At 38.0% G+C, this 24,581-nt stretch overlaps 2 protein-coding genes across 5 annotated transcripts in view; one reads left to right on the forward strand and one right to left on the reverse strand.

The window, feature by feature from the left end:
- Positions 1–2,585: 2,585 nt before the first annotated feature.
- TXNDC9 (thioredoxin domain containing 9) lies at positions 2,586–15,480 on the reverse strand. Of its 2 annotated transcripts, none has more exons than XM_054586295.1 (5): positions 15,346–15,480; positions 12,348–12,555; positions 9,352–9,470; positions 5,311–5,565; positions 2,586–3,114 (listed from the first exon to the last, which is right to left on the reverse strand). In XM_054586295.1, exons 2-5 carry the CDS (start codon positions 12,534–12,536, stop codon positions 2,997–2,999), a joined length of 681 nt encoding a protein of 226 aa, XP_054442270.1. In that variant the 5' UTR covers positions 12,537–12,555; positions 15,346–15,480; the 3' UTR covers positions 2,586–2,996. The 2 variants fall into 2 exon arrangements, with proteins under 2 accessions (XP_054442270.1, XP_054442279.1); XM_054586304.1 differs by having other exon boundaries at positions 12,348–12,558.
- Positions 15,481–16,424: 944 nt separating this feature from the next.
- The window catches only part of EIF5B (eukaryotic translation initiation factor 5B), a 75,702-nt gene continuing 67,545 nt past the window's right edge, over positions 16,425–24,581 (forward strand). For all 3 annotated transcript variants that reach the window (XM_054586355.1, XM_054586363.1, XM_054586372.1), the window contains exon 1: positions 16,425–16,648. In XM_054586355.1, the coding sequence (XP_054442330.1) occupies positions 16,614–16,648 (35 nt within the window). In that variant the 5' untranslated portion in view covers positions 16,425–16,613. The remainder of the gene's footprint in view (positions 16,649–24,581) is intronic.

The following is a 24,581-nucleotide window of genomic DNA, read 5'->3' on the forward strand; positions in this document are numbered from 1 at the left end:
CAGATAACTAGCTCAAAGCTGGGAAAGAAATTTACAAAATTCCTGGACCCTGACTAAGAACTCACCTGGCGCCACAATGTTTGCTCAACTCTGTCCCAAAGCAGTTCAGTGTGTTCCTGCCATTGTCATGTTCAAACAATTATCTATTCTCTGTAAACTTAAGCTGGTGATGGAGATGGATTACCTATACATTCCTGCTGCCTATCCCCTACCTGTAATCCTCTCAATAAAAGCCATTGAGCACAGGCGCTCGAGGGCATTCCCCACTAGAGGGAATCGCCATCCCCTTTCCTTGGCAGGCAATTGGTGTCTGGAACGACTCGTTGTTTCATCCGTGGCGAATGGGAGGACTCTGGGGGACAGAGTCCCCCACATTATTTCTCCTAATTTTCCTGCTTGCTTTTCTTCTGCTCTTCTTCCAGTATTCCCATTACACATAAATAGGCATTTCATATTTCTCGGAAGCTGTTTGTTTTTCTTCCTCCTGTTCTCAGGATGGCAGTATCAGTATTGCCTAATCCCCACTTTTTCTGATTCTTTCTACTGCAAGCTCAAATCTGTGAAGTACCTCTAATGATTTTTTTCATTGCAGTTATTGTACATTCCAAGACCAGAGATTTCCATTTTGTTCTTTTAAAATATTTTTTATTAATATTCTCTATTTGATGGAATATTATCTTTGTTACCTCCAGCATGGTTTGTTTTTAAAAAATATACTTATGACAGTTCCTTTTGTGTGCTTTCAATATCTGGGCCCACTTAAAGGCAGTTTCTTTTGATTGTTTTTCCCCCCTTGGGTATGGGTCAGTTTCCTGTTCCTTTGCAGACCTTACCATTTTTTGTTGCAAACTAGGCACTTTATTTTTATTTTTTAATTTTTTTTAATTAATTTTTTCAAATACATTTGTCTCTGCCTACCCCCCACCACTTTCCCTTGCCCCCTCCCTCCTTTCCTCCCTCAGCTCTTCCCCTTTGGTTTTGTCCATGAGTCCTTGCTATATGTTCCTTGACTTGCCCCTTCCCTTCCCTTTCCCTGCCCGCCCCTCCCTCCTTCCCTCTTGTCACTGTTGATTTCTTTTCCTTTCATTGTTGCTGGTCATATTTTCCTTGCATCTTTGTATTGTTGATTAGGTTCCACTTATAGGTGAGATCATATGGTATTTGTCTTTCGCCCCCTGGCTTATTTCGCTTAGCTTAATGCTCTCCAGTTCCATCCATGCTGTCATGAAGTTTAGTAGTTCTTTTTTTCTTTCTGCTGCATAGTATTCCATTGTGTATATGCACTTTAGATAATATAGCAGCACTGGGGCCTCTTTCTCCCTTTTCCCTAAGGGCTTGTTTGCTTATTTGTTTAGCGGACTTATTTCAGTTAAGTCCACTTATCCTGCAAACATGTAACTTATGCTGCAGCTTCTGAATGGCATGTTGTCACGTTGACTCCAAAATCAGTGACAGTAGTTTTAGCAGGGCTCTTTTCTACTGTTCATTTCCCTGATCTCCTTGTGTTCTAGTTGGTCTGCTTCTACTGTTATCACACTCTGTTAACATCCACTAATTGCTAACATAGCAACCATTCTATTTTTGATAAGCCTTGGGGTGTAAATTGCTTAACTGTTTGATACAATTAAGTTCAGGCCCTTCTAGTCTTTCAGTCTTGTTTCAACTTTAGGGCTACTCTTAGCTGCCACTCTAATTCTCTGCTCAAACTTCTCACCTTTTGCTTATTGCTCTCTTGGAGCTATCAGTCTCCTCTTATGCCTCCCCCCACTTCCACTCCAAATCTCCTTTGTCTATAGCAGAATCCTTAAACTTCTTTCACTCTGTTCCACATAAAGGTGTTCCCTTTAGGGAACGCACCCCAATGAAAGCCATTTTTATAGTTTGCTTTTCCCAGTGACGAGAGCCTCTGTGCTATTCATTCTGTGGTTAGGGGTGGGGAGAGTAGCTTGCTTTTCTAGGAGTGGTAACTGTGGTCTTACAAATAGAGCAGTGAATGGTATTTCTAGTCTTCTCTGCTTACCTTTTTGCATGGATCCTCCATTCTAGTCACTGTTGCCCCATCTTATAAGTCAATTGTTAATCTCAATGAGGTTTTGAGTAAACTGGGGCAATAGTGATTAGCAAACAGTATTCTTAGTCTACTATTCCTGGGGTAGATCTGTGCTGCAAGTGGGGACTGAGTAGAAGAGAAATTGGAGCAGTCTGCTCCCCCTAGGGAGAAATTATAGGCTGAGTAGGTTGGAGGAAGGGTGTGGGAGTCAAGGCTCTAATGCCACACAGACTCACTATTCTTACCACAATTTACTATCTTCTTGAATAAATACTTCTGTTTGCTTTATGCTTTTATGACAATTTCAGAAACTTTAATTTTTAAAAAAATTAATATTTATGAGTTATGGTTCTTTCAGTGAGTCTGTGGATCTCCCCATCCTAAGTGTGCTTCCTGATTTTCTAAGAATGCATGCCTTAAAATACAAGCAATCAGGATCCTTTAAATAAGCAATATGCTCTCAACCTGAAAAAGCTTTCTTCTGTCACCAGCTGATTCAACATCAACACACAGCACACAGAATAAATAAGCAGTTCTTTAATAGTTATGTAAATATATTCCAGAAGTCAAGAGTTTTTATCATTTAGAAGTGCAGTGTGTTACACCAGTAAATGTTACTTGACCTGTGGTATAAAGTAAATAATGCGTGAGTAGTAGTTCTGAAATAGTTCATTGAATTTCTATTTCCAATCCAGTGATAAAATCAATCATAAAAATAAGAGAATCCAGGCCCTACCCAGATAATTTAAGAACTTAGCAGTTTTCCACAACTTAAATGAGCTCCACAAGAAAATATTAAAGATGTCTTTCAATGTGATGCAACTGTATAAAACTAGAATATGACCATTAGATGACCAATGTATCAAAATCAACAGAATTTATAAAACACATCTAATTCTAAAGTAAGCAGAAATAAAGACAATTTACAAACAATTATAACTGCTCTCTAATCATCATCAGAGTCCGAATCATATTTCTTTCCTCGGATTGTTTTCTTTTCCAGCTTTGTGAAGTTTGTTCCAAATTTCTTTTGGCTCTGAAATGGTGGCTCCATTAAATTTCCACTAAAAATAAAGCAAATTTAAAAAGCATTTATTCTTTATGATTTAGTACAGTTGGTATACTAAACTTCAGAAAAATCTATCTTTTTTCCCACACTGTAACATGGAATAGAGTAAAATTTCTCTACAATGTTGGCATCCGGGAAGAGGTATCCAATATATTATTCATACTGATAGTTAATAGTGGTAAACCTTACTTTGTACTACTAAATGTTTTAGATCAACATTTTATTTTCTCTTTTTTTAGCATTAAGTATTGAGTAACATTTCATAGGAGGCCAACAGAATTTCTGACTGAAAGGATGAGAAGGAAATCAAAGTTTTTTTTCCCCTCATCGGTTTTGGTTATGTTGAACCTGTATTACATTCTTTTCATTGTGAAAATGACACAGAAAAATGTGCTGTATTTTTCATAGCCTGTTATGACTGGTTTGGTCCTGTTTAACACCTTTTAATATTTAGATTTCTACAGACATCATCAAAATTCATGGAATTTCTTAACTGGAATTGGTATGAAATTCTTTTCAATGATGCCTGAGAAATAAATGAAATATGAAAATTTCTTCTTTCAAAAATATCCGAGAATATACCCAGTACCTAGATCTTGGTTTTGAAGTATCATTTGCCACTGAAAGGAACCGTGGCTCTTTTGAGAAATAGCCAGTTCTAGGGAGAGCACCACATGAGCGTCCCTAAAACATCTCATTTGTACCAGAAAGAAAGTGCTCAGACAATTGTGGGGACATGACTAAAGACTACAGAAGACAATATGAAAGGGGCTCTCACTGGCCAAACCTGGGGCAATTTGAACTTCAAAGTAAATAATAATGGCAACAGAATATAACCCATTGAATAAAATAATCTACAGCCCATTCTAACATAACTAACTAAATAAAATTATTGTGAGACATGGAAAAGTTCCTTAAGTCACCATTTGGCCTGGCAGACAGCTGATTACACAGATCTCAGTTATTCCCACCAAAAATGAGACACACCATCATATGCCTCTTGATACAGTGCACTAATTAAGAAGGAAGAATACGTTGTTTCCGTAACATACCTGTGAAAAAATGTATAGTATGAGTCTGAACTTGAAACAATAGACAAACCCAAGTTGGGGGAATGCTCTGTAAAATAACTAGCATGTACTCTTCAAAAATGTCAAAGTATTGAAAAACAAAGGAAGGTTAACAGGCTGTGACAGTTTAAGGGAAACTAAAGACACATTAACTACATGCAATGATTTTTTTTTTTTTGTAACATGGAGGGCATTACTGGAACAATAATAGAATTTGAATGAGGTCTGTAAATTACAAAAATTTCCTGGTTTAATAATTGTACCGTGGTTAGATAAGGAAATGTCCTTGTTTTTAGGAAATACACACAAAAATATTTAGGAGTAAAGGTTTAATACACCTACAATTTACACTCAAATGGTTCTGAAAAAAAATTTAAGATAAAGCAAATATAAAATGCTTAAAATTAGGAAATATGGGTGAAGCATATATGAGCATTCTTTGTATTATTTCCAACTGTTTAATGTTTGAAATCATTTCAAAATAATTACTTAATAAATATTAATTTTATTTAATATTAAAAATATAAAACCTAAAACTCCAAAAAGGACAAGATGATATGCTCTAATTTGTAGAATTAGATAAATCATTTGTCCTAAGATATGGACAAAGAAATGAATGGAAAATGGAAGTTGGAATTTAGATGGTTTTCAAACTGAGACTCATCCCCCTAGTAATTTAAGCTAGGCATAGAAATGAGATTCTATACATTTTATCAGATTCTTCAAATGAGGCAGGAGTAAACATTAAAAATCTAATGTTTGAAAGTAAGTCATTATCAATTTGAGTAATCCAGTTTAAATCAGGGGAGAGTCAATTCTGGGGTGTCATTTTGGGTTTCCAGATTATGCAGAATTAGATTCAAGAGGATCCATTAGGTTGAAACTTACAGCTAGGGGTACTCTAAGACTCACTTTTACCCATAACTCTGATTTTTGCTGTAAGATTATGCTCATAATGCACAATTTAAGAAATACTATGCTTTTCCTTTGTTAAAGTTTTTCTACATCTCAGCCAAAAGATCTTAATTCCATAAAATAAATGTTAACAACAAAAAAAACTACTCTAAAAATATCACTGAAAATGTGAATTAAAATAAGTCTATTGTTTTGTTCAAAGTTACCTGTAATTAAGAATATCAGAACAACCAAGCCTCCATTCTAATGTTTCTGTGGTAAAGTCATCTGTATTTCCTAGGTCAGTAAATCCAACGACGTAATCTTGTGTTTTTCCATCTTTTACAAGTGCTAGTGTGGGAATGACTTTGATCCTTAGTCTCTCACAAAGGAAAGGTGCCTTTTCCACATTCAGCTTCAAAAATTTGGTCTCCAGATGTTTCTTGGACAGTATCACCAAATGTCTGTCTAATATTTTACACCTGTAAATAACAAATAAAGAAAATCAAAAGCTAAAACAATGGATATCTTCTCTTTTTAAAAATAAGTATCATTAAGGTACATTTAATTTTATTTATTACAGCTGGGCCGTAAGTTTTTGTTTCTTCAGTTTCTTCTGGGATATCTTTTCCTTCTGTGCAACCTCCTCTCCTAGTTTAGGAACAATCTGATGTTTTTCAGTACAGATCCTCTCAGTGTGGCAGGGATGGCTCATGTATGGGTTAATCCACTCATGAGCTCTGCTTTAAGTTCTATCCCGCATCTTGGGAGCTTTATTCATCTGGATGTGCTCAATGACCAGAAAATCTACATCTAAATCCTTAAGTTCAGCATTACTCTCTGTATTTTTAAGCAAAATACGCAGCAAAAAATTCAGCACTCTTTTGGCCACCAGCCATGTCCAGCCCCACTGTTCGGCCTAGGCACACCAACCAACTCCACTGTTGTAATGACAAATGACACACATTGCTTCTGTAAAGTGACATCCTTCAGATGCTCTGTGGTTTTTTGAATATGCATACCTTTGATGACCTGGGTAGTTTCATGAATGTTCTTAAAATGAACACCAAGATTTGAACTTCTTGATATGCATGATTTTGTGGGGGTCTCTGGGTCAAGTGAATAGCAAACCACTTTCAGAGGTTACCTGTGGCTGCTTTTGGGAAAACTAAGGTACATGTAATTTTATAGTTTATCTTGTTTGAGTTTCATAATTCTGTAGCCAACTGGTGCTTGTATCAGGTGACCTCATTTCCATTTCATAGATAGCTACCTGTGAGAGGTAGACAAACAATCTGTATCTAGAAAGTCTGATTTGCTGTAATGATATTTATAAAAAACAAAACATTCAATATATGCCTCAAATAGTAAGTGCTTCACATTGCTGTCATGTTCATGGTAACAAAAATTATCATTAATCTTATGCATGTTTCCCGGTATCTCATGCAGGGAGCTTGAAGGGAGACAAATCTGACCTGATTAACTCAGAAGAGACTTCTCAGAATTAGCAATGTACATGTGGTGCCATATTTGGAAATCATTAGGAAGGACTGTTTGGTGTCACTGAGAGGAAACTCTTCTAGCTGTGCAACTCTGTCAGCAAGAAGCATATAAGGTTAAGGGCTGTAAATATGGTCATTACTGTTTTACAAAATGAAAAACACTAGAAGTAACTTTCACTAAGCCATCTTCTACTGAAGAAGAAAATGGAACTGACAATTTCTTTAAAGTAGAACATATTTAAACTGGTCAATCCTCTAGTGTGTCTGAAACAGGCTATTGTAATAATCTTTTTGAGCAATAGCTCTTAACCATCAGTATTCATTACATCCACTTTTAAAATATACAGATGAATCAAAAAAATTCCCTGGGAGTGTAGCTTGGAAACACAGATGATGCTCATGCCCAGTAAAGTTGAGATCGCTGCTTTGGACACCTAGGCTTTTGGGGCGCTACTTGATTGTAGTTTTTCCTCAATTAGATTTAGGTCCAGTGAGTTTCTTATAAATTTAATGCCTCATCACTTTCCCTCTGAATGTATCTTTTCATTTATCACCCTGAAGTGAAGCAATGAGAATTCAGTGAAAATGGTAGGAAAGGACAAATTATTAAACAGTGTTTGAATGAAACTCAAAAGAAATGATAAATGAACTGTTATATGAGAAATATGTTCTTGAACATTCATATATAAATCAACTCCATGGTTTTATTGGAGCAATATGGAACCTATTTTATTTTATATATTTTTTGCCTTTTAATTGTTTTTATTACTCAAAAAACTTCATTTTTAAATTTAGCTTTCTGACTCTGTGCTGTGCCTTCAATACTTTCATGATTTTCTGCTCCTCAGTGAGGAAGGCATGCTTGATCCAGTCATGGACACATTTAGCACATGTGAATTCACCATAGGCCCTGCAGACATCAACATGTTTTTTCATTTTAGACAACCTCATTAGAACTTTAAGATTTCATAGCTTAGACTTTGCAAAGTCAGCCTGGGCACATGCCTCATGCAGATTTTGGTGCTTTCCAAACCTTCTAGGTATAAAGGTAAACAATTCTATTACCAGGTGTTTGGGACAGCCTAGTTTTGTTAAAGTCTGTATTGTAAAACCACCTCCAGTATGTCCAACACCGGACCACTCTAAATGCCTGAAGACTCTGCCCTTGAAAGAGCTGGAACCTATCTTAAATAAGGCTATGTAATTAAGCCATTTTTTAAAAATACAGAAGCAGCAGTCATGATACAGTTAAAATGGCATCAGGCTTAAAACTTATTATTTAGTACCTGAGTGACATTAGGTGAGTCACTTAATCTCTAGCATATACCTACTCACCTCAAAGGGTCACTGTGAATTTCCAGGATCTTACACATGAAAGTATGTATGCAGCCTACTATGTGCTAGAAACTTTGATTTTATATATATTAATATTCATAAACTAATGATTTAAATTTTGATTATTCAGTTTGTTTGAAGGTTAGTACTTCTGGTGCTGCACTGTTTATATATCCATCAAACATATTTACTGAGCACCTACTATGTGTCAGCCATTGCTGCTCTAGAGCTAGGAATCCAAAGCACAGTGGGCCACAATACACGCAAACTTTGTGCCTTCACAAAACTAACAAGATAGTGGGTAAAGACATCTAATAAACAAGTGAACAACATATCACATCAATCTTACAGACTGATATATCAACATATCACCTCATCATATATGTCAGTTTGGCAACTTGAGGAATATGTTTGCCAATGGAAGATGCCAGTGTGCCACAACAGTAGAGGGTTTTCTTGATATTCTTTACCTTCCCAATACTTTTTCCCTCTTTCCTTTGGAAGGGATTTCACCATCTCAATATTTTTTTCATTTTTATTTTTTTAGTCAGTAAGTCTTGGGCAATCAATCCATGAAAGGTGTTACCCAATAATCAACTTGGTGAACCTGAGACAGGGGCCAGACAAGCTATGGAAATGAGAGACGGCAAGGCTAATGTGACAGTGAATGATAAAGACACAACACTGCACTGCATGACGGTCTAAGGAAGGCAGCCCCACTCAGCGTCAGCAAATTGCTTTCATACTAAATCTAGGTTGGTTATAATTAAGTTTGCTGATTTTTATAAATATTCTGAAATCTAACTTTTAAAAAAATAAAATATTTCTCAATTTTTAAATGTTGGCAACTAATCAAATTTTGGGGCTTAAAAAAGAGAAAGATTTGAATCCACTGGTTTAAGATACAACTTCTTCTGGAGATATTTTCATTTTATAAGGGATCTGCCTCCATAGAGGTTTGCAGACTTAGGTTGGTTTAAGAGAGATCACCTTCTCCTCCTTCCAGCCAAGCCTGGCAGTTCCAACTATACTTCTGGCGAAAGGCTCGGTCAAGTCACTGTCTCCCTATGCACTCCCTATCATAATAGTGGGTAAAGAAAAAAAAGTAGAAACAATTCTCGTTGAACTGATAAAAAATTTAAGTGTACACTTCTAAGATGTTTTTAAAGTTAGTATAAATATAATTCAGAAAACAGTCATTTATATAGAAATTTTCCTGATTTTTAATAATGTTCATTTATACTTTGGTATGTCACTGGTTTTTAAGTTAATCTTTAAAATAACCATTGTTTAACTTTAATGTACAGACTTTTAATACAAAGAAGCAATTTAGGAAGTAGTTTCTTTTATTTTTCTTAATTTCTCTGTCAGTATATTTCCATTCAGAGACCTCTCCTGTTTAAAAAAAGTCACTGAAGGAAACAAAGTTACCTGAATGTGGAGTCTCTGTAGAAATGGCAAACCACTTTTTTACTCTCTTTGACTTCTTGAAAAAAGTCTCTTTCGCTAGGGATTTCTCTGTATTCCCCATGTCCTTTCGCAAGCCATTCCTAATATGAAGAAAAGGGAAATATTACACATTTGAAAAAATCTCTTTCAGTACCAGTTAGTTTGCATCCAAACAACATAATATAGGGTGGGGCAAAAGGAGGTTTCCAGTTGTAGGCGTGTGACACAGTTTATGTTTGTATTAATTATTGTATTATTTTCCATATGAACAACTGTAAACCTACTTTTGCCCAACTCTGTATTGTGTGATGAAGTTGATTTTACCTGTAGGGAAAGATTCACTTTCCTATTTTCTAGTGTCAATGCAAAAATAGTCTGTGGGCTGTGGCTATCTCCACAGCATGGCTCATATTTTAGTTATCTATCTTGGTAACTTAGAATATGTATGTTTTCTTAGAACTCTGAAAACAAAAATGTATAGACTCAAGATACTTAGAATGTAAAGCCCATTTAATTTCTCTGCACTCACACTACTAAAATCAGAAGCACTTGATTCAAATTACTAAAAAGATTTCATAAATAATGCTCATGAGGTAAATCCAGTTTTGGGGGATGGGGACAGAGGGTGGTGGTGGCGGCTTACTGCAGCTCTGAAGCTTAGGGGGCCTGCTTACTCTTCATGATTACCTTGGAGAGGCAGGAACCTCTTTTACACTGTCCACCAATGGGTAGCATCCTAGAAGAAAAAGTTGTCTACTAACAGTGCCCGGAAACAATAAAGGTCTCACAAGTCATGTAATTCAACTCCCCAAACGAACTTATCAACCACACCTGACAGACATTTCAGCCTCTTGCAACTTTCCTGTGGCAAGAAACTTTTCATTACAACTGGAAATGTGTTTCCTTTTTCAGGCTGCTAGTTTTAACAAAAAACGGGCACTGGCCTTGCAAGTAGAAGGCATGGGTTTGAATAATTGTTCTACTACTCCTTAGACTATGAATTCTAATAACCTTCCTGAGTCCTAATTTCCTCATCTGTACAGATCATGAAGCATTTATCTCACTGTGTAGTTGTGAAAATAAGAGATTCAACATGAAGTTAAGTAAAACAGTGTCTGACGTATGTGCTTAAACAGCATTTGTACATGTAATCTCTAACTTTTGGAAAGGTCTCACACTGAAGTACAGTATCTCTAACTTTGGCCTATGGATCCTAGCTTGAACCTAAGATCAGAGACAAAAGTTCTAATCTTCCTTTCACACATTACCCCTTCAAATATCTTACCTAGCCTATGTCCTCCCCTCTCCACACTAAAATTTCCATTTCCTTTTGACTGTTTCTTGTATGAAATGATATCTAGACTTTTTCTTTTCTGGTTGTCCTCTGAATACAGTCTAATTCCTCCATGTTCTTTTAAAATGTGGCAGAGGTCTGAATGCAGCCTTCTACAAGGTCCAACTAGAAAGGGGTGGGAACGCCACTCCCTTTCCTCCTCTGCACTTAAACTAACACAGCCCAGACACAGTAGTTTTGGTATCCACTCTACATCAGCTCACACTGAGCTGACACTCACAGAAGGCCCAGATATCTTCTCTTTATGTGACATTTCTTTGGTAATGGTCCTATAAACAGTTTAAACTCTCAAATAGCAATTCCTTAATAATGTGACATTTCTTGACACGTGACATGTGCATTTAAAATCCAGTAATTTTTTTTTTTTTTTAAACAGCTACCATTTCTTTCCATTACTTATTCCCATGTGTTTAACCAATACGCTGAAGACCTGAACCTGCCTGTTTCTTAGAGGGAGGCAAGCCTACTCCGAACTTCCACCAATGCCCAGCAACTCTCCCAAGACACTCAACACGCCCAAGAATAAATGTGTTCTTAAGTACATTTCCTTTCACAGAGCACATGCTCCACAGGTATGTGCTGAGTGGGATCAAGCAGGATGGGAACCAAGTAGGTTGAGCCTACCTGATGCATGGCAAATGGGCAGTACCTGGTTCTCTCACTTAGGGGTTATCACCCCAGCCTCTTGTGGACTCCTCCTCTTTTTCACCTTGTTCTTCCGCTCTCTACCTAAGCCCCACATCTCTAGCTGCCGTAACAGTAGCAGGGTGCCTGGCTGACTGAGGAATATTGATTAATATAGGCCTATTAAGTGCTTATGTCACAGTTCATTGGTTTCCCCAATACCTTTGTAGATTAGCAAATCAAAACTATTATACAATCTATATTACTCTTTCAAATAGCTTTAAAAACCTTTAAGCCTTCTTGCCTACTTCCTCAGGAAACATTTTTATGAAAAACATCTATTAAAATGGAATGAAAACTCTAAAATAAGATCCTCTGAGTTACTCCATGACAAATTCACTTTAAATTGATATTTATATTAATCATAAAAAAGCCCTAAAAGCTGCCTGCTTCAATTGATTTTTAATTATAAATACTCAGATTACTGTCTTTAACTGCTGACAACTTCATTTAAGATATTGATATATGCTCCTCATTGCAAATCATGTAGATTCATACTTCTACAAAAATATTCTAGGTATGACAACTTTTTTTTTTTTAGTTGTGCATTAGCAATTAGTAGTGTACTTAAATCTTCTCTCATTTGCTTTGAGCACAGCTAGCTTATGATAGGCTTTACTACTACCCGAGAGGGAAACCACTACCTCCTGTTGCTGCCAGTGCTTTCCTAGTTCACTTCAACCACAAAAATTTGAGCTCAGAAAATGATCCTGGGCATGTATTTCTTTTACTTGTCTGTGGCTTAATACATTAATCAGGCTAATTTCGAGTATGTCTTCAAAACTAATTTTTTTCCAGCCAAATTTTTAATCATGATAGGTACTCCGAGGTCAAAAACCCTTAAAAATGAGGACTACAATGTAACTATTGACATGTGTATATTTAAGTTGTTAGGCGCATACTGTTAAAGCAATTTCAGAAAGCAGGGCAGAGAGGTTACTTGTTTCTGCTGCTGAGCTTTCCTTAGTGCCTCAAGTCTCTTTTCTTTAAGGTGTTCCAATTCATCCTCATCAATCTGATCCAGTTTCTGAATTTCAGCATCCAAATGTTCTTCCACTAGTTTGGTAGCCTGAAGTAACTGATTTTCCAGGACTTCTGAAAACATGTCAACAGATGCATTAGCTTCCATTCTTCACAGTTCTGCCTTGCTGCTGGGTAGAAGGTTTACAAAGTTAAAAAAGAACAACAACAATAAAAACCCTGACCAGTGTGGCTTTGTTGGTTGGGTGTTGGCCCGAAAAGTGAAATGTTGCTGGCCGGTTAGATTCCTGGACAGGGCACATGCCTGGTTTGCTGACTCCGTCCTCAGTTGGATTGTGTATAAGATGTAATCAATCAACGTTTCTCCCCCTCTCTTTCTCCCTTGTTTCCCCTCTCTCTCAAAACAAATGAATGAAATCTTTAAAGAAAAAAGTGTGAACAGTAAGTAAAGTTTCTCTCTTATTTTAAAAAATTCTAGCAAGTGCATAATTTGTAGTCCACAAATCACATTCTTCAGAACACACACAAAAAATGTTCTGCTCACAACCAAGCACTTTACATTAGGCTTAGGAATTTTTATTTAAGAGATTTAAAATTTAATTTTTCAACATGTTGTAGTGACAGCATTCAAAAGCTATTTAGAGCAAGTCTAGGTACTTCTGATTTATGTTTTACTATACCAAAGCAAAGACAAGTCTTCAAGACCACCAACAGACCAGAGAGAAATGAGTAGTTGGGAGTTATAACAGTTGAAGTTATACCTTTTGATACTCCTATAATCAGTGTTCTTTACCACAGGAAGAGGGGAGCAAAACAGAAATGACCAAACAATGGTAACATTTAACTGTTGTGAGGTTTTATACATACACATAGATACCAAACTTTGCTTCAACACAGAGCAAAGCTGAGCAAGACACATTTTTCATGGTCTCTGCCTAAATGACTTTCATTTTTTTAACTCGTAAAACAGCCTATTACAGTTTATGTAAAGAATAGTGCCTAGTGTTCCCTAAGCTTTAGTTTCCATCTCTGTTCCCCCATCACCTAACAAAATCTATGAGGCCACAAGATTGATATTGGTATTGATTTACTGACACTCAGTGTTCTTAACATTGATGTAAAACAATTTAACACTCTAAATATTAAGAATATTGATTTTTTCCATCACTCCTCTATGTAAGATAGGAATTTATACCATCAGGTGGTAATATTTATATGTACTCCTGGATTACTACTACAGAAATACGATTTATAATTTGCCTATCAAAACACGAGGCTGTTGGCATCTCAACTAATTATGATACATTTGCAAATACTAACAAAGCACTTTTAAAAATCTGGCCCTGGCTGGTGTGGCTCAGTGGACTGAGTGCTGGCCTGTGAACCAAAGGGTCACCAGTTAGAATCCCTGTGAGGGCACATGCCTGGGTTGTGGGCCAGGTCCCCAGTAGAGGGCGCATGAGAGGCAACCACACATTGATGTTTCTCTCCCTCTTTCTCCCTTCTCCTCTCTCTAAAAATAAACAAATAAAATCTTAAACAATAAAATAAAAATCTGAACAAACTGTGAACTGATCCACCCGCTTCTGACACATAGCTAGGCACACACAGACCCTCCTCTACACCTGTTGGATTGAAGAGATATAGTCTTCCTGCAAACTTCACTTCTGATTCCTTTTTCTTCAAAGGAAACGCAGTTGAAATGCATACTTCACCTTTGTTATCTCTAGAGCTAGCAATACCTAGGGCACAGCAGATGATCAAAAAATATTTGTTAACTTTGAATGAACAAATTTTAAGTTCCTCATAAATGCTATAAAATTTTAAAGGGGCTGAATTTCAAATACAGTAAAAGAATTTCACACTCCCTACCTCCCAAGAAAAATGTCAGTAAGACTGTGATCTTCAGTAGATGCTGCAAGAAGCATAAAATTGGGTACTGTACCCTGACTTGCATGTCAGAACCTGTTCTTACCAGGGGCATAGAGATGCTTATGCCTGGAGTTTTATAGGATGAGCTTAGAATTTAATGCTGGGATAATCTGGAGCAGAAGCGATTAACAAGACTTGCTCTGGGGGCAGGTGGTTGTGTTCACCACATTCAAAAGGGAAAAAAATGATGGTTTAGAGATCTTGTTAACTTCTCTCTCTTTCTTAATCCTCACCCAAGTACATTTCTTCCCCATGGCTTTTTAGAGGGGTGGAGGCGGAGGGGGTGGTGGAGACAGAGACAGAGACATGATTGGTTGCCTATGTGCTTGGGCTCCAACCAGGGATCACACTCGCAACCTGGATATGTGCTCCGACGGGGAATCGAAGCCCCGACCTTTTGGTCCACAGGCGACGCTCCAACCAATGGAGCTACACTGGCCAGGGCTAACTTTTCTCTTTTTTAAAAATATTAAAAATATGATCATTGATTTTAAAGAGAAAAGAGAAACACAGATGTGACAGAGAAACAGCGGTTGGTTGCTTCTCATACGCACCTGCCAGGGATTGAACCCACAACTAAGGGAATGGAACTCCAACTTTGTGGTGTACAGGACGGCGCTCCAACCAACTGAGCCACGCCAGCCAGGGCCTCATAACTTCGATTCTTTCATTTTTCAGTTCAATTCGAACGGTGGGAAAGGACCTGCCCTCAGATTACCTAACCATTTCCTTTACCACCCCTAAGCCCCGCGCACCCGCCCAAACAACCAAGAGGCCTCCTCCTTAATTGTGAACACTACCTTACCAAGGTACCCTCCCAAAAGTATCCAGTCACTCCTTAAGCCCCCGGGGACAGATGAGGGCAGAGTTCAGGTGGCCCAAACTTCATAGCCTCCCGGGGCCCATGCTCCAAAGCCCCCTCGGTAGTACTGTCACCGGCATCTGGGCCGCGCCCTTCCACCGCCCTGGTCGGACGTTAACATCGGAACATGGTGCCCGTGTTTTTCATACCATCTCTGCCTCACCTGAGCTCTCGGTGACACCTGAGAAAGGACGGACGAGCGGCTCCGGAACAGTTTACTCAGGCTTCAGCTTCGCAGCAGCCGCTAGTGGCTACTAACCAGCCGTCACTTTCGCCTCCAGATTGGCTAAGGCCCTGACGCTTTACAGCGTGCTACGCCCAAGGAAGTGATGCAAAAGGAGGGCGTGCGTGCCGCGAGAGCCTATATGCGTGCACCTCCTAGACAGGCGCTCGGAACCGGGGTTTCCCGTCTGGGGTTTAAACTGTCCAGAGGGCGCGGGAGCAAAGTATGCTGGGAGTTGTAGTTTCTTAGTGCTCAGCTGGCGTCCAACTTTCTTAGGCTCTGAACTTAAGTACACACAATGTTATAATATCAGAAATCAGATAGCCACGTTCTCTCAAAGGAGTGACATTCCAACTTCTTTTCCATCCTATTGAACCTTTGGAAAAAGTTTACTCGTAACATACAGCATGATTAGTTTTTACGTAGTTAACACCGGCAATGTCACCTTCCAGATCCCGATAAGGCACATTTTCACCATCCTCGTAGGTTCCCTCTTGACTTTCCTAACATAAATTTTTATAAATTTCCTCAGGAACATTACGACCTGTTTTGGGGACTTGATGGGTGGGTCCTTGTTTTATTTTTATTTTTTATTTTTAGTGATTGTACGTACTTCCTAATTCATGGACGTTACTGAGACACCCAATTTTGTCCTGGATTTATCTCCCTTGGGAACAACACAGCGCTTATCTTTCGTTCACTGTGATCCTTTACTGAACTTCGGACAGCTGAGAATACAGAGGTGGAAGGGAAGCCCAGTGAAAGGTCTACTTCTCACCGAGCTCCAATCCTCCACACCTGCGTTCCACTCCAAGCGAGGCCGACGTAGGGAATTTTCAGCCTCATTGTCAGCCTTTGGGTTCTAGAACCTGGAAACCGCTCTGGCGACGATGCACGGCGGGCACTTGAGGGAAGGGGGCGCTCGCACTCCCGTCTGGCGGGTGAAGTGGAGACGCTCTACCCGAAGGACAGCTCTCGATGAGCTGCGCCCTGCGTCCCCACGCTAAAGCGGAGGGACGATGCGCTTGCGCGCTGAGAGCTCACACCATATGTGCCCTGTCTCAGTGCGCGGGTCTGTGGAGAGCTGGGTGCGAGAGGCGGCAGTGGGGAGGGGAACGTAGCCGAACCGAGACCAAAGTCGGACGGGAGGAGTGGATCTGTGAGAAACCGAGTAGAGAGGTTGGAACCACGAGCGCCGCTATCACGCGATGGGGAAGAAGCAGAAAAACAAGAGCGAAGACAGGTAAGCCAGTGGCTGGGTCTGGTTGGCGCTGGCCGGCGCGGCTCAGGGGTCTCGCGGGTCCCGCAGGCGCGGGGTAGACCCAGGGTCGAGGCGTGAGACTGGCCTTTCAGGGCACCGGACCTGGGCCCTGAGTGGGTGCCGCGGGTCCGAGACCCCAGTGCGGGGCAGGCGCGGAGGGCCTCGGCGGCGGGCGGGTTCTCTCAGCCAAGGCTCAGTCCCACCGCTACCCCTCGCCCGGCCAGGAAAAGAGGGGTTTCCGGTCTGGAAAGTGGGGCAGCGGTTGTGGAGCGCCCGGCGTGGTCCAGGCGAGTGAGGTTTTGTGGCTCAAGTTTAGGTGAGGGTCACGAAGAGTACTCATTACGCCTTTGTACCTGTGAATACTTGGAGAAAGAAGGGAGTTCGAATCAGCTGTTCCTACGGCCAGCTTTTTCCACTTTGAAGCCTCATTTACGTTGGAGGTGTTTAACAGTTGACTCCCTTTTAATTTTATCTAATTTGGGTACAGTTCTGAGTTATTTAAGGGCTGATTGTCCAGACTCCATGCTTTTCGCTTTCCTTCTTCCGGCCAGTTTTTTGGTGATTTCTTTGCTCTCTAGCACCTCCCCTAAGAAAGGAGGAGGAGATGAAACAAACCAATCCGGGGTCATTCCTTTCTCATCACTTAAAACGCTTTTACGAGGAGGGAGTGTAAGGGTGTATGTAGAGTTACAGACCCCAAGAGTTTGGTAGCTTTTCTGTGTCATTCGATTGAGTCTTCTACTCTTCTCATTGGAAAGTTTATAGTAAGTGGGAACTAACAACAAACATCTGCTACTTTTCATCTCTGTATACCTCTCACTAAGCTTAGTTCAAATACTAGGGGGAAGAGTTAAGTAAATGAAAACAAGAAAACAACCCATGATAGTTCAGCATTCTGATTCAAAACGGATGTGTGCTCTTGAAGTTAAAATAAGATCACTAATTATAGGTTGGAAGCCAAGATTGTTTTCCTCACCTGGCACTCATCTAGCTGATGAGTGGAATTGAAAGATACCAAGGTGAGTCTTATATTTCAGTTACAGGTCCCCTGGAGGAAGTTTATTGGTTTGAAGAATAAAACTTAATTGTTAGTCAAACCAGATAGGTAAAAAAAAAAAAAAAAAAAAAAAAAAAGGCAAAATTCTAGATGATTTAGAGGGAATAAAATTTCTCTACGTTTGACAGGATGTTTTGATGTGTAGGATACTTCTCTCCTTTAAATGTATAAAAAAATAGATGTGTATAAGAAGCATGAATTCATGTACTAATTACTAGCTTCAACCATTGTTATCATGACTAATCCTGTTTCATCCACCTGTTGGATATTTTAAAGCAACTCAGAGTCCTTTAATGTGTAAATCCTTCAGGTGTATCTGAAAGATAATTCTTGAGGGGAAAAAAGGAGAAACAGAACATAGAACATAAAACACAACCACAGTGCCACCATCAAGCCTAAGGAATATTAATAATGATTTCATAAATATTATCAAGTGTCTAGTCAGTTTCCTAATTTCACTGATTCTCTTATTTGAAAAAGTTTTTTTAAGCAATTGGCTTGTTTGGTTCAGGATTACAGAAATCTGTTCCTTAGGTTAAAAAGTACATGTATATGTTGTTGTTTTACTTAGTTTTTACTTTCCAGACTTTCTCACAATGGAAAAAAAGCTATTCAGAGGGGATAGATTTAGTGTTTGTATGTTTATAGAGCAAAGTGTGTCTTACTGATTCATACAGATTTTCATGGATGATGTGAAGTTTAAATTGCAACACTTAGCCTGTTGTTAAAAGATTGGTTTGAAACTGTATTGTAGAAGGAATTGAACTTTTTTGTTTTTTTTTTAATCCCTGCTCAGACTAATTTTGGGGGGTGGGGAGGGGGAGAGTGGTTATCTTGAAGGGGAAGTGGTGGCAATGTAACTGAAAAAGTTTTCTCATATCATATTTCTTTCATTTTTTTTTTTTAATGCTTCATGGATTCTTGGTTGAATGCCATTCAGATTTGATTATGTAAGAAATCCTGGGGTTTTGCAGAGGGTCCCATTTGACCAGAACTGCTATGCCTTTTTACTTTGTGGTTCACATAGGATATTTTGGGGTGGGGGAGGGAAGTTTCATTGCTTTGTTAGTTTGGCCTTTTGTATATTTAAATAGTACTGGCATACCTTGTATTATGCTTAGCAGATACTGTGGGGTTTTTTTTTTTTTTAAACAGTTTGAAGGCAGGAATCCTCTAGCAAAATATTATGATTTGTTAAAGGCTCAGTAGATGGTATTTTTAGCAATAATGTATTTTTTTATTAAAGTATGTTCATTTTGTTTTAGACACAATGCTGTTGTACGAGTAATAGACCACTGTATAAACATAACTTTTATACGCACTTGCAAACCAAAAAATTTGTGTGACTTGCTTTATTGTGATAATTTGCTTTATTGTGGTGGCCTGGAACCGAACCCAGACTATCTCCAAGGTGTTCCTGTACTTTCTTTAAGGGCATTTTGAATATTTGTAAAAGGAAGAAAAACACAAACTGGGAAGAAGATCTGGGAGGAGAAGTCCTATTTTAGGATTAATATTCTTATTTGTGTAAATTATATATTACTTGGTTTTACTCTCTTGTATAAGCATCTCCATTTTAAAGGTTTTACATTCATTCCACCTCCCCTTCCCTTACAGGCTATCCTAGGTAGAGCATGTTTCTGGCCAGGTAGAATTGGGTGAGAAATAAACAGCTGTTTATTATCAAGACAAGGCACTGAACTGCTTTTCAGTTCTTGGAAAGAACATAATTTGATTGTTTCAATTCTTATATTTATTTAATACTTATTTTAACTTTTTAGCCACACAATGTTCGTTTATAATTAAGATTTTGTTCTGATTCAGTTCCCAGTCAGGGCACATGCCTAAGTTGTGTGTTTCGTTCCTGGTCCAGGCATGCAAGAGAGGCATCCTATTGATTTTTCTCTCCCTTTCTTTCTCCCTTCCTTCCCACTCTCTCTAAAAATAAATACATTAGTAAAAAATTAGAGTTTATTTAATCTAAGTATTTTATTCATATAGTACATATTTTGTCACACTAGTAACTGAACTTTGTTTAAAGACTAAGTTCTAGAATTTTGTTTCAACTTGTGTAATTCTGCGAATGAAGTTTTTGAGTAGGGTGTTCAGCAAGTTATACTGACTTTTGTGATTTGACTGGGGAAACTCTTGATGACACAAGGGATAGGATTTAATATCTTTGGTTCATAAAAATATAAGGCTAATAATAATATTTTCATTTCTTCCTATAATCTTCCTAGTCATCAGTTTACATAATGGGACATTGTGGGAACTTGCATGCTCTAGAGATGTCCTGCTGTTTTCCATTTACACAATATGATGGGTATTTCTTATTGATGTGTGCAGAGAAAAAAAGGACCTGGATTATCCAGTTTTTCACAACTAGCCTCCAGTCCTTCATTCTAGTATCTGTCTTTTTTTTTTTAATCCCCCAAGTCTGCTATATTTTTCAGGTTATAAGGAATATGGTATGTCACCTTAATGGGATTAATACACTCCCCGAGTCCCCCCAAAGGATGTAGAGTGAAGGAAGATAATTATTTCACCTATCCCACGGTCAGATATTATGAAGGTGGCGTTGTCATTCAGGTACTACAAAGTCTTTCATGATTCAGTAGAGTTCTGGGGTATCTTCAGCATCAGATTTGTTGCTGTGGTTCTCTAGTCTTTACCCCAGTGGTGAGCCAGTGTACTACTACTCTTGCTTTTAATGGGTACAGATAATGCTTCTGTCATTACTGGCATACTCTCTCCTTTCTTGGGATTTCTGGCTATCTGACATAGCTGCCTTACCTTTAGACGATCGCTCTAGTGTCGGACGGTCATCCTGGTCAGCCTGGGTAGCATGGTCCCTGCCCTGTGATAGAAAACAATGCCTAAGGAACCTGTCCAGAAGGAGCTACTCAGAGAGGCAGTGGTTCAAGTATAGTAACAAGTAGTCTGATTCAACAAAGTAATTCATTTCTCACTTGTAAATATTTGAATTAATAAAAAACCTCAATCTGCATACTTTAGATAAAAAAAAGATGCTTAATCTGAGAGTTCTCTTAGCTTGCTCCTCCATGGATTCTTTAGGAGAAATTGCAGGAGTGGAAGAAGTCCTAGTTTGCCAAAAATGAGTAAGGAAGCAGATGATAGCTCTGGCTGGGTGGGTCAGTTGGTAGGAGCATTGTCCTATAAAACTAAAAGGTTGCAGGTTGGATCCCCAGTCAGGGTGCATATGTGAGGCAACTGATCCATGCTTCTCTCTCACGTAGATGTCTGTCTCCTGTCTTGTCCCCCTTCCTCTCTCAAATCAATAAACATCTTTGGATGAGGATTTAAAAAAAAAAAAAAAAAAAGCAGGTGATTAAACTTCTGTCGTTGGCTTATTCTACACTGGTGATATCTGTTGGGAGCCAGTGCAGCTACTTGTAATATTACTTGCCCACCTGTGTATTGCTTATCCTTCAGAACTTATTCCGGTCTTGCCATTGACCTATAAATATGGGTAAAGCGTTGTTTTCACTGAGGAACTGAGTGTCAGTGGTTAGGTTAGAATAGCAGTTCTCAAGACTTTTTGGTTCCTAAGATGCCTGTAAATCTAAAATATTTTTGTGTGGGTTATCTCTATCAATACTTACCATATTACAAATTAAACAGAAGGATTCTTAAAGTATTTACTTATTTAAAAACAGAACACATTACATATTAATAATATCCTTAAATAATCATTTTTAAGAATGATGAGAAGAGTGGTATTAAGCATTTTTATAAACCTCTTTACCGTCTCACTAGAAGATATCTTGATTCTCATCTGCTTGTGCATTCTGTTCGTAAGCAACATCACACATTATGTTGCCTCTGGAGAACTCCACTGTATAGTTGGGTAAAAAATGAGAATGGGAAAGGATAATAGTCTCTTGGTATTACTTTGAAAATGTTGGTTTGGCCGAAAAGGTTTTTTCCCCCCATAAAATGGCTCTAGTAGTGCTTAGTTGTCTTTAACTTCATTTTGTTAGAGTATATTGTGACAGCTGTCATATCAGCGTGCATTAAAAAAAAACAAAACTTACCAAATTGGTGAATTTTTTGTGTAGCACTTTAATAATACTGAAGATGAAAGAAAATATGCAACATTTTTGGTATATTGTGCTTTATTATTTCAAGAAAGGTAAAAACAATTTAAATGAAAAAAAAAGATTTATGCAGTATATGGAGAAGGTGCTTTGACTGATTGAGCATGTCAGAAGTGGTTTGTGAAGTTTCGTGCTAGAGATTTCTCACTGGACAATGCTCTGTGGTTGGGTAGACAGACCAGGTGAAGTTGGTAATGATTAAATCGAGGCACTAATTGAGAACAATCAACGTTATACCTACCATTCAGGAGATAGCCAGCATACACAAAATATCCAAATCAGTAAAGTTATTGGTAAAATTGAAAAATGTGTCCTTTTTTTTATGGAAAAAAACGACACTTTTTGGACAACCCATAGTTTTGACCTTTGTATTAGTTTAGACCCCTTGAACAGGTCTTGGGACCTACTTTGGGAACTGCTGACTTAGGGATTCCTAAACTAGATTTAGGCATTTGTGAAACATATTCCAGGCTGTTTGACATCATGTTTGCCCAGCAGGTGCTTAGAGTGCTTGATAATCACTCAAGGACAACTTAAGCTATCTGTGGTCATATTAATATAATACTCTTCATATTTTACCCACTTATGATTTCCTTTTTTATTTTAATAGGTGAATTTATAAAGGTCTATTAAATATCTGTGGGAGTTGATTTTAATTGGGAGTTCTAGTAAATATTTAGATTATTTGGTGCACTTGATATCTTTGTTAATGAATCATCCCATTCAAGAAATGTATTGAGCGGTTACTGAAGCAGCAGTCCCCAACCTTTTTGGCTCCAGGGGCTGGTTTCATGGAAGACAGTTTTTCCTGGGGGTGGGGGATGGTTTCAGGATGAATCAAGTGCAGTGCATTCAAGCTCTCCCCGTGCTGTGCGGTCTGGCCCAGATCAGTATCAGTCCACAGCCTGGAGGTTGGGGACCCCTGTACTAAAGTGCCAGATACTGGTATAGGTGCCGGAAATAGAGTGGTCAATAAATAGTAATACGACATTCTTCTTTATTTGGTTAGTGTAATTATTTAATTGTATATCAGTAAAATTTTATTTTCTTGAGTCTTTAGGATATTTTTAAAATTTATTTTTATTTTTAGAGAGAGGAAAGGAGAGAGAGAAACAGAAACATCAGTGCCGATTTGTTGTCGACTCATTTACGTATTCATTGCTTTGATTCTTGTATGTGCCCCGACTGGGGATGGAACCACAGCCTTGGCCTCTCGGATCGATGCTCTAATCAGCTGAACCAGCAAGGGCTAGGATATTTCTCATTTGACTTATTTCTATATATTTTACGGTTTTGGTTACTGTTAATGTAATAATTTTTCTTCTTTCTGGTAAATACGAAAACTTTTTCAAGGTGGTTGTCTTGTGTCTCACCAACTTACTGAGCTCTTATTAGGAGTAGCTGTGTAAAGGTGAGGACTAAATTGCGATTAGGTTATTAGTTTGTCATAATATGTAAATAGTAAAGGTGGGGAGAGCATGGAGAAAATTAAAGACATTACAGCAGCATTCAGATGTCTTAGTGACACAAATTACTGCTTTTTTACCTTCTTATTTTATGCCTTGTAACAAATATATACTGTTGAGAAATTTTAGTACAAAATATACAGGTATTTTGAACCCTTATTACACAGTATTGAAATAATCAGTATACTTACTTGCCCTAGCAATAACCACAATACTTACATAATTTTAATAATGAAGCACTTAATGTAAAACAAATAACCATGTTGTAACTAGAGTGAGAATCTGAGAGGAAGGAAAAGAAATAGAAATCTAGGAATTACTATATATCATATAGAAGGGGAAATTGGGATTTACCATAATAATGTACTTGAGGCTTAGAGCCTCTCAGCTCTTGAGCCAAACCTGACTCAGGAACCTATGGTTTTTTCCTGTGCTGTACTACGTGATTTAAGAAATCCTGACATTACAAAATAAAGACTTTAGATAAAAATTAACATCTACATTGGATAGTTACTGGTGAAGGAATTTTAAAAGATGAAGAATTTAAAGGAGGAGGGAAAATAGAAAAATGACAGCCATTGTCTAGGTCAGTCAGTGCCAGATTTTTAAAAAGAGTTTCTCCCTTAACTTTAATTGAATACTTACTATTCCATAGCCCATTTAAAATGAAAGCAGTGATAATTTAATATTTCATTCCTTTCCATTGTACACCTGCATTATAAAAGTTCAGATACGTGTTTTCAGAGGACTCCTTACTTTTTATCTAGGTAACAGTAATTTTTAAGAATCATTGGTTTTCAGACCTCCCTTTTGTGATAGTAGTATACTTTCCACAGGTACATGAAATATTTGTTTGGCTTTTCTATTTCTGAAACTTCATTTATACCATAAATTTTTATAGCAGTCCCTGAAAATACAGTTGAGTACTGTTTTACTTCAATTTATTTAAATATGTCATTAGGTTTCAGGTACTGAACTCTGGTGACTCTTAATAGATGTTTCTGATGATACTTTAGTTGGAATTTCTTTTAAGTCTAGAATGATATGTCCTAAGTTTCCATTATACGGATATGCCACATTATTTTTAAGTCTACTTATCAGTCAATGACATTGGGATTGTTTATATTGCTATAAAAATACCCATACATGTTTTTGACTGTTACGAATTATATTGCTATAAACGTCCCCATATATGTTTTCATTTCTTTGGGGTATATAATACCTAGGAGTGAAATTGCTGGGGAATTCTGTGTTTAACTTTTTCAGGAACTGCC

This window comes from Pteronotus mesoamericanus, unplaced genomic scaffold, assembly GCF_021234165.1.
Source record: "Pteronotus mesoamericanus isolate MK-2021 breed Mesoamerican mustached bat unplaced genomic scaffold, CSHL_Meso_final contig_121, whole genome shotgun sequence".
Taxonomy (NCBI): Eukaryota; Metazoa; Chordata; class Mammalia; order Chiroptera; family Mormoopidae; genus Pteronotus; species Pteronotus mesoamericanus.

Coding starts and splice junctions, on each gene's coding strand:
- TXNDC9 (XM_054586295.1), bottom strand. CDS start 12,536: ATGGAAGCTAATGCATCTGTTGACATGTTTTCAGAAGTCCTGGAAAAT. Junction 9,471..12,347: donor AAGCTCAGCAGCAGAAACAA/GTAACCTCTCTG, acceptor TCTTCATATTAG/GAATGGCTTGCGAAAGGACA. Junction 5,566..9,351: donor TACAGAGACTCCACATTCAG/GTAACTTTGTTT, acceptor TGTTATTTACAG/GTGTAAAATATTAGACAGAC.